The sequence below is a fragment of the Barbus barbus genome (assembly GCF_936440315.1).
Source record: "Barbus barbus genome assembly, chromosome: 32".
Classification (NCBI taxonomy): Eukaryota; Metazoa; Chordata; class Actinopteri; order Cypriniformes; family Cyprinidae; genus Barbus; species Barbus barbus.
Window position 1 is genome coordinate 13,673,156 of NC_136760.1, and position 17,947 is coordinate 13,691,102.

A 17,947-nucleotide genomic window follows, 5' to 3' on the forward strand; every position below is an offset into this window, starting at 1 on the left:
TACCTGAACAAAAGGCCATGGAGGAGTACATCGAGGAGGCACTCAAACAAGAGTATATTTTACCATCTACCTCCCCTGCTGCTTCCAGCTTCTTCTTCGTGGCCAAAAAGGACGGAGGCTTGCGACCCTGCATAGACTACTGTAAACTCAATGACATCACAGTCAAATTCAGGTATCCCCTTCCTCTTGTCCCGGCAGCTCTGGAACAACTCTGCGGTACCACCATATTCACCAAATTGGACCTCCGCAGCGCATACAACCTCATTCGCATCCGAGAAGGAGACGAATGGAAGACAGCCTTCGTGACACCCACCGGCCACTACGAATACCGGGTGATGCCCTATGGGCTCGTCAACGCCCCCTCTGTCTTTCAGGGGTTCATGCATGAGGTGCTCCGGGAGTATCTGCATCGATTTGTGGTCGTTTATATCGACGATATTTTAATATACTCCCGGAGCTTGGCCGAATACCGCCACCACGTTGCGGAGGTCCTCAGCCAGCTTCGGAAGTACCAACTGTATCTCAAGGCAGAAAAATGCATCTTCCATCAATCCTCTGTTCATTTCCTCGGTTACGTAATCCATAGTGGTGGCATTCGCATGGACAAGAGGAAGGTGGAAGCAATCACATCCTGGCCACTACCCACATCCATCAAAGAACTCCAACGCTTCCTAGGCTTTTCAAATTTCTACCGCCGTTTCATCGCCTACTACAGCTCCATTACCAGCCCACTTACCGATTTACTCAAAGGAGGAACCAAGTCTCTGTCCTGGAACACCTGTGCCACAAAGGCGTTCAACCAGCTGAAGGAAGCTTTTACTACCGCACCTCTCCTCGTCCATCCGAACCCCGAGTTATCCTTCGTAGTCGAGGTAGATGCCTCCACCACGGGAGTAGGTGCGGTCCTTTCGCAGCAGCAGGGGACGTCTCCCAAGCTCCATCCATGTGCCTTCTTTTCTCGGAAGCTCAGCCTGGCGGAGAGAAATTACGACATCGGCAACCGAAAACTACTCGCTATCAAGCTCGCTCTGGAGGAGTGGAGACACTGGTTGGAGGGGCAGCGCATCCCTTTATAGTTCTCACGGATCATAAGAACCTCGAATACCTTCGTGATGCTAAGTGGCTAAACCCTCGTCAGGCTCGATGGACCTTATTTTTCACTAGATTCCAGTTCAAGATCTCCTCTCATCCAGGTCCTAGAAATGTCAAGGCGGATGTTCTATCCCGCATTCATACCTCCGTGGAGCATCACGAGGAACCAGAGGGAATTCTACCAGCGGAAATTATTGCAAGCCCCATTCAGTGGACCTCTCCACCAGTTGTCTCCGACACTCCACCTGCCAATCCGCCGGGCTGTCCCCCAAACCGTCAGTACGTTCCCAGGATCCAACGCACTCCACTCATTTACTCCACACACACTTCTCTCGGTACTGGCCACCCAGGGGCCAACGCCACTCTCTCGCTGCTCAAGGAGAGCTTCTGGTGGCCCAACATGGCCAGGGACGTGAGAAGGTTCGTTCAGGGCTGCCCAGATTGTGCCATTTCCAAGAGTTCCCGTCATCTTCCTACCGGTAAACTTCTTCCACTACCCATACCCAATCGCCCTTGGTCACACCTAGGAGTAGACTTCATCACTGACCTACCTCCCTCGGACAACAACACTTGTATTCTCGTGATAGTGGACCGCTTCTCCAAGTTCTGTCGGCTCCTTCCTCTGCCTGGTTTACCCACTGCACTCCAAACAGCTGAGTTACTTTTTAATCATGTCTTCAGATATTACGGTCTCCGAGAGGACATAGTCTCGGATAGAGGACCCCAATTCATCTCCCGGGTTTGGAAAGCCTTCTTCTCCCTCCTAGGTGTGACCATCAGTTTAACCTCCGGCTATCATCCCCAGTCCAATGGGCAGACTGAACGCAAAATCCAGGAAATAGGGCGATTCCTGAGAACCTTCTGCCACAACCGCCAGAACTCTTGGAACCAGTTCCTAGGCTGGGCCGAGTACGCCCAAAATTCCCTTCGCCAGTGCTCCATTGGACTCACTCCCTTCCAGTGCGGTTTCCAGCCGCCCTTGTTCCCCTGGTCCGGGGAACCTTCGGACGTACCCGCAGTTGACCACTGGTTCCGAGAGATCGAGGGAGTCTGGGACGCAGCACACCATCAGCTGCAGCAGGCAGTGCGCAGACAACGAATAACAGCGGATGCCCGCCGTTCCGCCACGCCCACTTACCATCCCGGGCAGAAGGTATGGCTATCCACACGGGACATCAGGCTGCGCCTGCCTTGCCGGAAACTCAGTCCCAGATTCGTTGGCCCCTTCATTTAGACAGGACACAGGTGATTTCTTTGGTACCGGTATGATTGTTGTGGATTTGAGATACGTGGGGACGACTGCCTGGCTCAGCGAGGTGTTGAAGATATCTGTTAGGACATCTGTCAGCTGTGCAGCACAGTCTCTCAGAACATGGCCAGGTCTGTTGTCAGGACCCGCAGCCTTGCGTGGATTAATCCTAGATAGGGTCTTCCTTACATCGGCTGGAGACAGACAGTGCGCCTGGTCGTTGGGAGGTGTGGGCAGTTTTTGTGCAGGTGTGTCATTCTGCATTTCAAACCGTGAATAAAAGTGGTTGAGTGCATCGGGGAGGGATGTGTCCTCATCACAGGCCTGTGGCGGGGGCTTGTAGTCAGTGATGGTCTGAATGGCTTGCCACAGGCTCCATGTGTCTCTGCTGTCTGTGAAGTGATTGTTGATTTTTTTGAGCATATGACCATTTTGCATTTTTGATGCCACAGGACAGACTGGCTCTTGCTGTTTTGAGGGCTGCTTTATCTCCTGATCTGAATGCTTCGTCTCTGGTCTTTAGCAGCCCACGAACCTCTGCTGTCATCCATGGCTTCTGGTTGGCATGTGTGGTGATGGTCTTGGTGACTGTCACATCATCAGTGCACTTTTTCATGTAAGCAGTCACAGTTTCAGTGTACTCATGCAGGTCTGTGTGGTTGTTGTAGGTGACTGCCTCTTTAAACATGTTCCAGTCTGTGTCCTGGAAGCAGTCCTGCAGTGCTGAGGTGGCATTGTCTGGCCATACGGTGATCTGTTTTTGAACTGGTTTGGCGAGTTTGAGAAGTGGTCTATATGCTGGGATTAGCATAACAGTGATGTGGTCTGAGTACCCGAGGTGGGGGCGGGGTACAGCCTTGTAAGAGTTCTTTACTGTTGTGTAAACAAAGTCCAGTGTGTTGTTTCCCCTTGTTGCAAAGTTCACTTGTCTTTAAGTTTGCGTGGTTGAAGTCACCGGCTATGATGAAAAAGCCGTCAGGGTTATTTGTTTGTTGTTCGCTGATGGCGCTGTACAGTTCACGAAGCGCGTCCAACAATAACAATGACCGTGAACTCCCGCGGCAGATAGAACGGTCGACACTTCACAAACATAAACTCCACCAGCGATGAACAGTGTTTTGATAATACCGCAGCATTGTTACACCAGTCTTTGTTGATATACACACACAAGCCACCTCCGCGGTTCTTACCAGACAGTGATGAATCTCTATCCGCTCGGAAGTTGGTTAGCTGTGCTGCTGAATAGCGGAAATCCGGGATGTTGTTGTTTAGCCATGTTTCGATGAAAACAAACACACAACAATCCCTTGCCTCATACTGTGTAGATCGACTGAGTTTAATTAAGTCCAGTTTGTTTTCCAGAGAGTGAACGTTTGAGAGCACGAGTGTTGGAAGAGCCGGTCTTGTGGGGTTAGCTCTTAGCCTAGCTCGTATACCTCCGCGCTTACCGCGCTTCCGTCCTCTCTGACACAGCTTGCGACGCTGCCATGTGCGGGTAGCATCAGTAGGCTAGGCCGCGTCTCGAGGTCCGGCTCCAGCAGTAAACAAAGGCCTCGTAGCTTCTCAGTAGCCGCCGGCGAGAGTTGTTGTTTGTATGTGTTGCCGATATCCAAAAGACTTTGGCGATCATAGATGAGTTTTGGGGTGATTTCCTTATGAGTTAGCGGTAAACTGACACTATTTGGAGACGAACAGATGACATTAAAAGACGTAAAAGCATCGTCTTTGGGACCCGGAGCAGCCGCTGCATCTGATCACGCTGCCATCTTGGATCTATCTACAGCTGTACATACTGTTTTTCCATGCAATTCTAAAAACTTCCAAGATTGTTTTTGTCCATTTGTGCTCAAGATTACAAGTTTCTTTCTTGAGAGAATGGGTATAACTGTTGTACCATGGTGCAGTACGTTTTTCTCTAACCTTTTTTAATTACTTTGTTATTTGTACTTCATTACTTCCTATCTCCGTTGACGGATCACATGAAACACATGTGAATGAAATTAAATTATATTCCAGTTTTAAATGTGCTTCTGATTACAGATAGCCTGGGATTACACAAGATTTGTATTTTAAAGACAACCAATTCAAAGGGAGCATAGTTTGGTTTTTGGGTTAAAATAATTTCTTAATGTGAAATTGGACTGGTATGACAATTAGAGATTAGACTGTACAGAAATTGAAATTCATGCAAATCAACTCACTTGTGTGCATGGACCGATTTTGTTAAGTAAATGTTGCACATGGCTCTTACATAATCCCTTTTTTGTCAAATCAGATGTATCCAGGTCAAAATAGGTTGCTGATGCTAATTTATTATACACATCAATTACCCTGAAAAGGTTATTCTATATAAGGGTAGTCCAGTTTATATAATAGGACACCGCTTTTGCGTCTTAGAGCATGTGATGATTTCAAAATAATGAGTAACAATATGTTTTATGAAATAGATTTACCACTGTATTTACTACATCAAGCTGCGAGACGCTTTGCGTTGAGTTCTTCTTCTGAGGTAAATTCTGGGTTATTCTTCTCAGCTCGTCTTCTTCCAGAAACAAAAAGTAGCCGGGATGAACTCTTCACATTTTTACGGAGGTGATGTGGGCAATTACATGTCGCGCATCTCACGTGGAAGTTTAGAATTTGAAAAGCGCAGTCGTCTCGTGGGCGTAATCGCATTAGAGTTAATGAGTTTAGATGGGAAAAACTGGACATTGAATTGGTTACATACGGATTACTTTATCAGACAATATTTGTTTTGAATGTGACTTACATCATTTAAAAGTGGACATTTCAAGCATTCTATACATATAGACTCAAAGACACAAAGACTCGAGATCTAGACACAAAGACTCATGTCTTTGAGGCAAATATTCGCTGAGGTTCAGGTTGTTTTATTTACATGTCTTTATTTTTTGCTTTCTTTATTTTACAAAAGCACATTTTTGTTGTTGCCATTATGACTATACACAAATAAAAGTAGACCCTTTGCAGTTTCAAACGATACCTTATTCTTGTCTGTAAGATCAAAAATGATATAGTATTTTTAGTTCTATTTGCGGTCATCAAGAAAATATGAGACAAACCGCACTGGTGCGGGCTTCGACCCCAGAGGGTTAAGTCTTTGTGGTGCCTTTCTTTGCCTTTTGGGATGACCCCAGAGGGTTAAGTCTTTGTGGTGCTTTTCTTTGCCTTTTGGGACAGCGCCGTTCAGGATGTGCTTCAGAAGATTGATCAGGTTGAACTTCTGGATCAGATGTTTCAGCTCTCTGAACTGGCTGATCATCAAAGAGGTCATCACTGATCCCTTCATATTGCTGTCCTGAAGACCTTGACAGTAACAAGTGGTCCACATGTACTTTAACTTGTCAATGTCCCACTTGCACACAGTAAGTCAGAGGTCCTCTGCGCTGCAGAATAGTACGCAAGTTCTAAGCGGCCATGCAATATAATTTTTTTCCTTCTTGTTTTCTCGTAATCACAATTTAATTTTCTCGTGATCTCGATTTAATTTTCTTGTGATCTCGACATAACAAAAGTTTTGTCGTTATTACGATCTTATTTTTCTCTTTGCCTTTTAGGAACAACTCTGTTGGTGTGCGTTCTGTGACTGCGTGTGGAGTATTTCTGTATGTGAACGAAATCTAGCCACTGACTAGGAGACACTGACTGAGATTGCATTCGAGTCCATGCCTTTTTAAAGGTTTGCACACCCCTTTTAGCTGTGCCATTTGAAGCCGGATGGTATGGCGGTGACAGGACATGACAAACTCCATTACCCTTAAGGAACTGTTCAAACTCAGGTGCAGTAAATTGAGAACCATTGTCTGAAACCAGAACATTCGGCAGACCTTATGATGCAAACAGATTCCTGAGAAGGTTAGCAGTCTTTTCAGCGGTCATCAGCTTTATAGGTAAGACTTCAATCCATTTTGAATGGATGTCTATCACCACTAGGAAATGCTGCTTGTTGACCTCTGCATAATCCACATGTATTCTCTCCCATGGAGCTGTGGTAAATGACCATGGGCGAAGAGGGGCTGCTGGGGGTCTATTCAGTGTGGTTTCACAGGGTGCACACTGACCGACAAATGCCGTGATCTCATGATTTTAACCAGGCCACCAAAGGAAGCTTCTTGCCAGAGTCCCGTAAAATTGGCCCGTATGTTCACCCTACTCAGAGCATATGGGACAGTTCGCGGCTTATGGAATATTGGTTTACTGTCTCGCTCAACTTGGATTCTTGCCTGGAAATCTCAGATCTTTCCATAGCCATCTTTAAAAAGATCTGTATGGTTGTCCAAAAAGGCTTTGAGAGAGGGCTGAGTTGCGCAAACATAAGCATTCCCTTCAAAAACAAAAGTAATCCACTGTGTCTTCAGCAGCTCCGATGTCGGGAGTAAATGATGATTGCTATGTTCATTATTGCATCCAACAACAGAACACCTCAATCAGTGGCGTAGAGCAAATCAGCCCCCCCCCCCCCCCCCCCCCCACTCCAGGGGGGTGGGGTGTTACGTCGCAATATTATAATTCAATTAAATTAAATTCAAGTTTATTTGTATAGCGCTTTTTACGATACAAATCGCTGCAAAGCAGCTCTACAGGAATTTAAGTTTCCACAATATATTTATATATTGCAGAACCTTAATATATTTGACTTATGGCAACATTTGGTAATTCTGTATGTTGTCTGAGCATTGGCATCCTCTGAAGTCCTCTGAGGGGTTGGCATCATCTTTCTCAGGTGTTCGGTCATCTCAGATCATTTAAGGGTTGGATCCAGACTGAAGGTTGTCATTCCTAGGGATGTTAATCCCGTGGCAGAAACAAAGAAACAAATAGAGACATAATTAGCGTAGCTGCTGTTCCATCTAAGCAAAAATTATTTGTTCAACCCAAGCTAAAGAATAATAATAAACGTACATTTGATCAGATATAACTGCAGTACAAGATTATAAGATGCATTATGTGAATGCTTGGCTAAAGAGATGTGTCTTTAATCTAGATTTAAACAGAGAGAGTGTGTCTGAACCCCGAACGTTATCAGGAAGGCTATTCCAGAGTTTGGGAGCCAAATGTGAAAAAGCTCTACCTCCTTTAGTGGACTTTGCTATCCTAGGTACTACCAAAAGTCCATTGCGACCTTAGGGAGCGGGTTGGATTGTAGCGTGGTAGAAGACAAGTTAGGTACGCAGGAGCTAAACCATTTAGGGCCTTATAGGCATGTAATAATATTTTGTAAATGATACGGAACTTAATAGGTAGCCAGTGCAGAGACTGTAAAATTGGGGTAATATGATCATATTTTTTTGACCTGGTAAGAACTCTAGCCGCTGCATTTTGGACTATCTGTAGCTTGTTTATTGAAGATGCAGGACAACCACCTAGCAGTGCATTACAATAGTCCAAGCTTGGCAATGTTTCTAAGATGGAAGAATGCTGTTTTTGTAACATGGGAAATATGATTTTCAAAGGACAAGTTGCTGTCTAATATAACACCCAGATTTTTGACTTTAAAGGATGTGACAGTCCATCCATCTAGTTGCAAATTGTAATCCAATACAAATATTTATGGCGAGCCAATGGATATTACACAAGCAACATGCAAACTTTGCACACAAGCTATGCCGGTGAACGTCTTAAGTCAATTCAAAAGTGAAAGTAAAAACTGACAGAGCTTTCGGCATCTGATACTGTATTAACGGTGCATATTTTTTCAGAGACGACGAGAGACGAATCAACTTTATATGCTGATGACGGTATAACTTGTTTTAATTTACTCCCTTAATATTTCACTTGTGGCCCGAACATAGTGAAAAAAATTTGAAGAAAGCATTTTGTGTTAAACAGGTTGTTTTTGAAAGTAGGTGCTTTAAATAAAGCTGCTCTTAATTTTCATTGATTACTGCAGTGTTAATAATTTTATAGGCCTATAATTTGTTGTAGGCTATAATTGTAACATTCTGCTCTGTTTTAGTTGTGTTTTTCCATGGCTTCTGTTGACCCAGTTTCCCTGATTAGTTAATTAGCCCCTCACCTGTTTCTGTTTTCGTATGATTATTACCTGCCTTTATAAGCCTGAGTTCTCCCCAGTTGAGTTTGTCTGCTATTGGTTATGTTACGTTTTTCGAGTTCAATATTATTAAAAAGCTTATTGTTTTGAGATATTCCTGCCTGCCTCGTCTTATCTGTCTGCCTGGGGAAACCGTAACAGAATAGCAGACCGAAACAGTTTTTTTTTTTTTTCAGCGGCGTTATTCTTTTTGCTCATTTGTTTTTTTTTCCCTCTCTCCCTCCTAGTATGGATCCCGCCTTCTTACTCCTTTGCCTGGAGCAGAAGGACCGTTCGCTGGTGGAACACACCATGGACTTCGTCAACCTGGCGCGCCTTACACACTTCAAAGACCGCTCGCTCTGTCTGTTCTACATCTCCAACCTGAGCGAGCAGTGTAAGGCGCGCCTACCAGCGAACGGTCCCAGGGAGAATTTCGCCGCTTGCGTGGAGTGGGTGCTGGAGTGTAATGGACTGTTTATCTTCGGTGACCCTGCTGAGGACAGCTCCAGCCCCACTCCCGATCCAGAGCCCAGCCAGCCCTCACCTTCTCGCTGCACGGAGAGTTCGCCAGAGCCCACCGCAGTCGCAGAGCCCGAGCCGGTCGCGTGGATAGAGCCGTCACCACGGAGAGTGACAGAGCCACTCATCGCCCCGGAAACCGAACTCGACGCGACTGACCAGGTGCGTGAGCCGGCAACATCGTGCGTCGTGGGAGTCTTAGTGGAGATCGAGGGAATGGATAAATCCCCAGCCCACACATCCACCACTGAGGGTAAGCAACCGCTGGCTTCTGGAAGCTATTTGGAGGAACTGTTGGGCCTATTCGAAGAAGATCTGATTGACTGGTTTGGGGAGGCATTGCCCAGCCCGGTATCTCATGTGTCTCCGCTGGTTCCGTCCAGCCCTGAATCTGTGCCTCCGCTGGTTCCGTCCAGCCTGGAATCTCCTGTGTCTCCGCTGGTTCCGTCCAGCTCGAATCCTCCCGTGTTCCCTCCCAGCCTCCCTCTCCCGCCTCCTCGATACCAGTCAGCCAGCCCATCAGTCCCTCCTCAGCCACATCAGGAAGACCCCTCAGCTCACCCTCAGCATGCCATGCCCGGTGGATCGGTTGAGCTTCGGGTCTCCCTGCAATCTGCCACCTTGGGGTTGGAGGATCCCCAGTCTTCGCCTTCAGCCTGCGAGACCCGGACTCCACCTCGGCCCTCCGATCCATCGGCTCCACCTTGGCTCGTGGCTCCCTCATCTCCACCGTGGCCCCTCACTCCACCAGCTCCGCCGGGCTCCCTCGTCCCTCCGGCTCCGCCTTGGTCAGTCGTCCCCCTGCCTACTCCACGGAATTCTACACCTCCAGCTCCGCTTCGTCCCTCCATTCCTCTGGCTCCGTCGGGTTCCTCCCTCCCTCTGGCTCCACCGTTGTCCTCTGTCGCTCCGGCTCCACCGCGTCACTCGGGATCCCCGCCTCCGCCTCACTCGCCTGAGCCGCCGGCTCCACCGTGGCCCTCCGGCCCATCAGTGTCACCCTGGCTCTGCGGCTGCTCTGCTCCATCCTGGGCTCCTTCTCCACCGGCGTCATCTCCGGCAGTCGGCCCCATGGTGTCGGTAGTCCCATTACCACCATGGCTCCTCCCGCCATCGACTCCGCCGTGGGCCGCCATCCTGGCTGGCCTCTGGACTGCCATCTGGCTACTCCTGCTCCGGGCTCCTCCCTGGCTCCTCCCACCCTCCACTCCCCCTTGGACTAATTTTTTGGACTGTTTTTGTTTTTACCCATTTTCCATTGCCCGGCTTCCTCCTACTCCATGCACGCCTCCTGAACCCCCACCCTCCCTCCTCTGTTGGTTTATATTTTTCCGCGCGAGGACGCGCCGTTCCAGGAGGGGGCGAACTGTAACATTCTGCTCTGTTTTAGTTGTGTTTTTCCATGGCTTCTGTTGACCCAGTTTCCCTGATTAGTTAATTAGCCCCTCACCTGTTTCTGTTTTCGTATGATTATTACCTGCCTTTATAAGCCTGAGTTCTCCCCAGTTGAGTTTGTCTGCTATTGGTTATGTTACGTTTTTCGAGTTCAATATTATTAAAAAGCTTATTGTTTTGAGATATTCCTGCCTGCCTCGTCTTATCTGTCTGCCTGGGGAAACCGTAACAATAATAAACCTGTTTTGAAAGACCTTTTTTAAAACATTTTCAAGAGGAGTAAGCTAATTAGCCTTATTATCCTCACAGTGTGTCAGTTATGCGGTGATGCACTATGAAATTATTACGGGCAAATTAATTGTAATAGAAATTTAATAAAAAAAATAACTAATAAAAATAATCCTAATAATAAGAAGCATATAACAGGCTACAAATCCTATTAATATTGCCAATATTTGATGCCTTTGATAATATCTCTGGCTATCGTTGATACATGATCCTTGTCTTTCGACGCACCCCAGCACGGAGAGGTTATCGCGGGGGCCCCCCAACACGCAGGCCCCCCCTGCAGTGCGTGCCCTGCGTGCCCGTCCGCTACGCCACTGACCTCAATCGCTTAGGAGACATTTTTGTCTACACCTGCTCTGGCGTCGAAACAATGGCGGACTGTTTACAGCTCACTCAGGGAAGGTCTATGCTAAAACTCCAGTGTCTGTCTACAGTTGTGGGAGGGGCCTGTGCAAAGTGACGTCAGTTTGCCCAGAATCTGTGAACGGCTTGTTCTGAGAAAGTGCTTATGATTTATGGGGATTTTTAAAAAGCACTGGGTGGATTTTTATCATTTAAAGGGTGGTTGTGTACACATTACTAGCATATTGGCTGTTTATTAGTACTTATAATGCACATATTAATGTCTTATTCTACATGGCCATATCCCTACCCCATACCTAAACGTAACAACTACCGTACTAACTATTAATATGCTACAAATTAGGAATTTATTGAGGGAAAACTCATAGTTAATAGTTAGTTAATAGTGAGAATTGGTCCCCAAACTAAGGTGTGATCAAAATTTCTTTACTATTCATGTGGCTATGTTTCATAATTATGTCATCAAATTTTACTACTTCTACAGAGCCTTGCTGAATTCAGAATAGCTAGTTTAGAAAGATCACATTCAGAATGACAGAAAACTTTGATATTTCCTTATTTTTTAATATAAATATCTGATCACGTTTAACTAAAAACATGGTTTCTTTTAAATATTTATTTTTAAAGTATTATAGTTATTTAATTATATGACGTATTGATTTATGAACAGATGATTTCAGGGGTTGTGAAGGATGATGTAATGCCATTCTTGTAATAAAATAAGAGTAAATACACTGAAAAATGGTAACATCTGAACTAAGTCCACTAAAACTACTTCATATTAGTAATGGCTACTAAAAACTGTGGCACATACAGTATTGAAGAATCTGTTACACACACTTACCCACTTAGACCATACCATGTTTTTGTCTTTAACTGTATCACAGGACAAGTCTGATTCCAGGCGAATCACATCCACTCTCTAAGGATTTGTCAATCCCTCTTGTTAACCAATGGCCATCTCTGCAAAACTACAATAACCAGGAGGACAGGAAACTGTACCACAGGTGAGAAGAGGCTTTCTTTTAAGTGGACCATTAGCTTACTGAAAATCCCAGTCATTAGCCAAATAACTGGCTTCTTGAAGTTTGTGTTGCATCTAGAATGTGATACAAATTCAACGGCAAAATACACTTGTGCTGTGGGTCTGTTGTTGTATTTTAGGGGTAGTTTCCCCAGCCCGGAACCACATATAAGCCTAACCACAGATTATCAGAGGACGGAAAGGAAACAGAATGGAAAAGCCTGGTGCACAGCAGGTACAGCTTAAAATCCACCCACAACAAGCTTAATGTGCAGGGGTGCACATAAGTTTTTCAGCCTGGTTCTCATATGAGTACCTCGAGATTTGGTTTAGTCCTTTGGTTTAGGCCACGGCATGGAGTGTGACCCATAAAATATAGCTATTAGAAAAAATAATAATAATAATAGTGAAAATAATATTATTGCACTTTTAGTTTTTAGTTTTTAATAATAATAAACTAAATAATCAAGTGTGATTAATACTATTTTATTTTAAAATAAAAAGGGAGTATTACATACAAATACAATTATTTTATAGTAAACTTAAAAATAAAATGCTAATATTTTTATTATCTTTTTTTATTATTATTTGAATTTTCATAATTTTCAAACGTAAAATCAGCTAGCTTTTATTAAGTATATGCACTTCTGGGTGTCACAGCACGGCCAGGCTCTCCCCCCAGTCATTTACCATGATCCGATTCACCTGTCTACTGATCACCCGCACCTGCACCTCATCACCGCCATCATCTAGAGCTGCATAAGAACGCACACCACAGTCACTGCAGTTGTCCGATCTCGTTTATTCAACGTGGACTCTCCGATCGACTACCTCCCCTGTTGAGTATTACCTCTGAAAATCCTTACCTGTTTATACTTACCTTCTGCTCTCCTCCTCGTTGTCTTCCCCGTCCTCAGATCCTCCTGCGCTGTGGTCACTCCGCCACTTCCCCAGAGCTCCTCATCGTCTCCGCTCCTCACTCCTGCGGACAACAAGGTTACAGTCAATCTCACGTCTGTGTCTGCACTGAACTCTCAAGACAAGAACTCACCTCGTATCATCAACTCCTCAGTTCCACTGCGCGATTCCTGTAAATAAAGTCACTGTGTTATCACTTACCTTGGCGTCAGACTATTGATCCATAACAGAAGATCGGACCGACACCGTTACAGGATGAGTGCCCCCGATCCCTTCCAAGAAATGGTCGACGCCCTCAAGAGGCTCCTTTCCCATCCCTCAGTAACATCTCCATCTCCGCCTGTCATCACAACAACCAGTTCTCCTTCGCCTGCATTATTCGCCAGTCCCATGGCCCGACCAGCGCCCTACTCAGGTGACCCGGAGGAGTGCAATGGCTTTTTACTAAAATGTTCACTCACCATCGATCTGCATCCACAGATGTTCCCCACAGACCAGTTGAAAATCGCCTTTGTGATAACTTCTCTCACGGGTCCGGCTCTTAAATGGGCCGAGACTATTTTGAGTCAAGCTGGTCCCGCTACCCAGTCATTTGCACAATTTCTAGCACACTTCCGCAAGGTCTTCAGTAATTCTCCGGGAGACTCTTCGGTGGGAGAACAACTTTATCAGCTGTGGCAGGGCACGATGACCATCCAGCAATACTCGCTGAAATTCTGCACCCTCGCGGCCGCGAGCGGCTGGAATGAATCATCTTTAATAACAGCTTTCCGCCAAGGGTTGAACCCTCGGCTGCGACTACACCTGGCTGCATATGATGACACTTTTTGCTTAGAGAAATTCATTTAACTGGCGATAAGATGTTCTAACCGTATGCAAACATGCCTGTCAGATCCAGCGACTTCATCAGCCATTGTCACTCCTCCCAACTACCAGCCAGAAACCAGAGACCCTCCAGAAGCCATGCAAACAGATACTTATCGGCTCACTCCCTCCGAGAGACGAAGGTGAATTATGCAAGGTTTATGCCTGTATTGTGGTGGTGATGGACACATGATCTCAACCTGTCCCCTCCGACCTCCTGGGCTCATGGTGAGTGGTATTCGACCCCGCATACCTAAGATGAAACCCCTCACTACTTGTGCTCAACTGACTGCTGGTACTACAACTCTAACAGTTACCGTCCTCCTCGTCTCCGGCTCAGCGGGGAACTTCATCGCCGGAAGTCTACGCCAACAGCTCCAACTCCCGACCATCGCTACCGAAACCACCTACCAAGTTCAGACCATAATAGGTAAACCCCTCTCCCGACGTCTGGTTCAACACTGTGTTGGACCCCTTCAGCTGCGTATTGGGCTACTCCATCAAGAATCCATCCATTTTGGTGTCACGTGACGCAGGGATAAGTGATGGCAGCTTGAAACGTGTGCTCCCGCTGTCCTTCGGGTTTATACCCTGATTATATCCTAAAATACGTTCAGATATAGATAATTTTCTTCTTACGTGGAATTCAAAATGTCAGAAGGCGACAAAAGTTCGTCTTCTGGCTGTACTATGGAACAAAGAAAACTTCGCTCAGCCGCACAGACCCAGCTCAACATGTGCACGAGGGGAGTAGCAGCTAGCAAAGAACCCACAGCTAGTATTACCACGGAGACTGACCTGTCTAACATGGCTCAAATTCACGGGATGCGGAGCAAGATACTAGAAGAAACGGCGGACTTGAAAGAAATTTGTCGGTCTCTGAGCTCCGTGGATACAAAGCTCTCCTCTCTCATTTTATGCATCACGGAAGTGGAAGATCGAGTGAATCAGCTAGAGGATGAGCAAGCCAACATAAATGCTAGACCTGTGGGCGCCACTAAAGAGGATATACAATTACTGATAGACAGGGTGGCCACAGCTGAAGACAGATCCCGACGCAACAACCTCAGATTCGTTGGGATACCGGAGGGGGCTGAAAAGAGCAATGTTATTGTGTTCCTGAACGAGTTGATTTCAGTGACCCTTGGCATTGATCCAACCCCGGGGGGAATCGAGATGGACCGCGCTCATAGGATCGGGAAACGGCTGGAAGCGGGGGATAAGAATTACGGTCGAACGATTGTGGCGCGCTTACTACGATATAAAGATTGCCAAGCCATCCTGGATGCGGCACGGGAAAAGAAACGCTTGATGTGGAACGGCAAACAAGTTATGATTTTCCCGGACTATTCGAAGGAGACACAAAGGAAGCGAGAAGCATTCCTCCGTTGCAAGAAAGCCCTCCATGAGCGCAAGATTAAATTCGGCATGCTCTACCCTGCACGTCTGAAGATTTTCATCAGTGGACAGAATCCACAGGTGTTTGATGACCCGGAAAAAGCAATGGACTACATCGAGAGACGTTGAGGTACATGTTTGACACTCTTTCAGCACATCATTCGATCTGGGCGCGTCATGGAGGTGCTCTGGAAATTATAAGACTTTGTTGTCCGTACGTTCGGGAAAGTAATGGTATATGAGATAGTGGGTGTGTACATGCGAAATGGCAGACCTCTGTTTTGTTTTTGGACATGGATAAGACCAGTTCAAATTACCGGCTATGTATATCACAAATTATTTGGAAGTTGATTTTTGAGTTTATATTTCTCATAGCTGGGACAAGTTTTGCTAAAAATTTCAATTTTTGTATAGAAATCCCCATGTCTTGTTGTTTTTTTTTTTATTTATATAATACCTGAACATAATTTCGTATACGATACTTAGGACAGTGGGCCTTCTTGCTGCCCTTGTTCCAAAGTCATGGACCTAAGAGATTCACTTTTTTGTTTTATTTTAACAATGTCTCTGGTTCTACTGTTTTTTGGGCCAGACTGGTCTGCAGTTTGCTGGTTATTGATATCACCACTGGTTGATATTATGTTTTTTTTTTCTTTTTCTTTTTTTTTTCTTGTTAAGATGTATAATTTATGTAGCACCATGGATCTTATGTTATAATAGAATGGCCACTTATTCTATACTAAAATACATTAAGATTGCTTATGACTAGTAGTGAGAGGACATTATATTATTCAACCTGGAATGTGAACGGCCTGGGTTGTCCAATTAAAAGGAAGAAAATACTGGGTCATCTGAAAACTAAAAAACAAGATGTAGTATTCCTGCAGGAAACACATTGCTGTCTTCAGGAATCAGTTAAGCTATGCAGGGACTGGGTAGGACACGTGTTCTTTAGCGCTGGATCATCTAAAAGTCGAGGAGTAGCTATATTAATTAACAAAAGCTTACAGTTCAGGCTTAGGAGGGAGGTTAAAGATGAGGATGGCAGAATAATTATAATACTAGCAGAGATACAAGGACATACTTTGATACTTGCCAATATATATGCACCCAATGTTGATCACCCGAATTTCTTTATAGACTTAGAAAATAAGTTGCATGACATTGGACAGTATCCCATAATCCTGGGAGGAGACTTCAATTTAGTTTTAGATCAAATCCTTGATAGAAGTACACCAACATCAAGTAGAAAGCCTGACTCTGTTTTGCTGGTTAAGAGAATGTGTTCATCTATGGGTCTAACAGATGTGTGGAGGCTGAACCATCCAACGGACAGAGATTATACTTTTTATTCAGGAGCCCATAAAGTTTATTCAAGAATAGATTTTTTTCTAATTGCTAGCTCCTTGCTTCCTGCGACACTATCCTGTGTAATTGATAGCATTCTGTTGACAGACCATGCTTTGGTCAGTCTACAAATGACCCCATATCAGGAAGTAGAAAGATCACAGATGTGGCGTTTTAATTCATCGTTATTACAAGATGTGGGATTTAAGGAAGATCTTCGAGCCCAGATTGGGTTATATTTGGAGACCAATGTCCCCACAGCTCCTTCGGCCATAGTGGCCTGGGAGGCCATGAAGGCCTTTCTAAGGGGCTTTATTATTCAATACTCTTCTTATAAGAAGAAGGTCAATGCTGCCAAACTTACAGATTTAGAAAGGGAAATTAAGAACACTGAAGCCAAATTTAAAAGGAATATATCTGAACCTATTTTAAAAGAATTGACCCACCTTAAATATGAATATAATACTATAATATCCAAAAAACAGAATATCTTCTGTTTAGGGCCAGGCAGACTGTTTTTGAATCAGGGGATAAAGCAGGGAAATTCTTGGCTTGGTACATTAAACAAAAAAAAATGGAAATCTTCGGTAGCAGCAGTGATGACTGGAGATGGAAGCCTGGCAACCAAATCTAGGGAAATAAATTATTTATTTAAGAAATTTTATATAAATCTTTATACATCTGAAAATACTGCCACAGATAAAGAGATAATGACATTTTTTAACAAATTAAACCTTCCTCAGCTGAGTGTCTCACAACAGGAGGAATTGGATTTACCTATTAGTTCACAGGAGATACTTGATGCAATTAAGTCCCTACCATCAGGTAAATCTCCAGGTCATGACGGGTTTACAGCAGAATTTTATAAATGTTATTGAGAAGACCTATTACCATTATTTGAAAATATGCTTGCAGAAGTATTTAAATCTGGTCAATTACCTTCATCCCTAAACCAAGCAATTATTACTCTTATAGTTAAAAAAGATAAGGACCCGACTGATTGTAAAAGCTATCGGCCAATAAGCTTAATATCTGTTGATTGTAGACTTTTATCTAAAATACTTGCAAATAGATTGGATAAAATACTTGGGTCACTTATCCATCCTGATCAAGTCGGCTTTATTAGACAGAGAATTTCTTCTGATAATGTGAGACGCCTTATAGATATTATGTGGTCGGTGCGGGACTCAAATGATCCAACAGCAGCTATTTCAATTGATGCTGAGAAAGCGTTTGATAGGCTGGAATGGAGATATATGTTTCATACACTTAAAAACTTTTGGATTTGGTCAAACATTTCTCAGATGGATAGATATTCTTTATAAAGACCCACAGGCTGCGGTGAGAACAAATGGTCTGATTTCCTCTTATTTCACACTTAGTAGAGGTACCCGGCAGGGATCTGCATTGTCACCGGGGCTTTTCTGTCTAGCTC

At 44.8% G+C, this 17,947-nt stretch overlaps 1 protein-coding gene across 1 annotated transcript in view; it reads left to right on the forward strand.

Moving 5' to 3' along the window:
* LOC306852502 (RUN domain-containing protein 3A-like) overlaps positions 1-17,947 on the forward strand; it is a 76,424-nt gene that overhangs the window by 50,501 nt on the left and 7,976 nt on the right. Inside the window, exons 9-10 of the mRNA XM_079389397.1 lie at positions 11,849-11,968; positions 12,126-12,220. Of these exons, the coding sequence (XP_079245523.1) occupies positions 11,849-11,968; positions 12,126-12,220 (215 nt within the window). The remainder of the gene's footprint in view (positions 1-11,848; positions 11,969-12,125; positions 12,221-17,947) is intronic.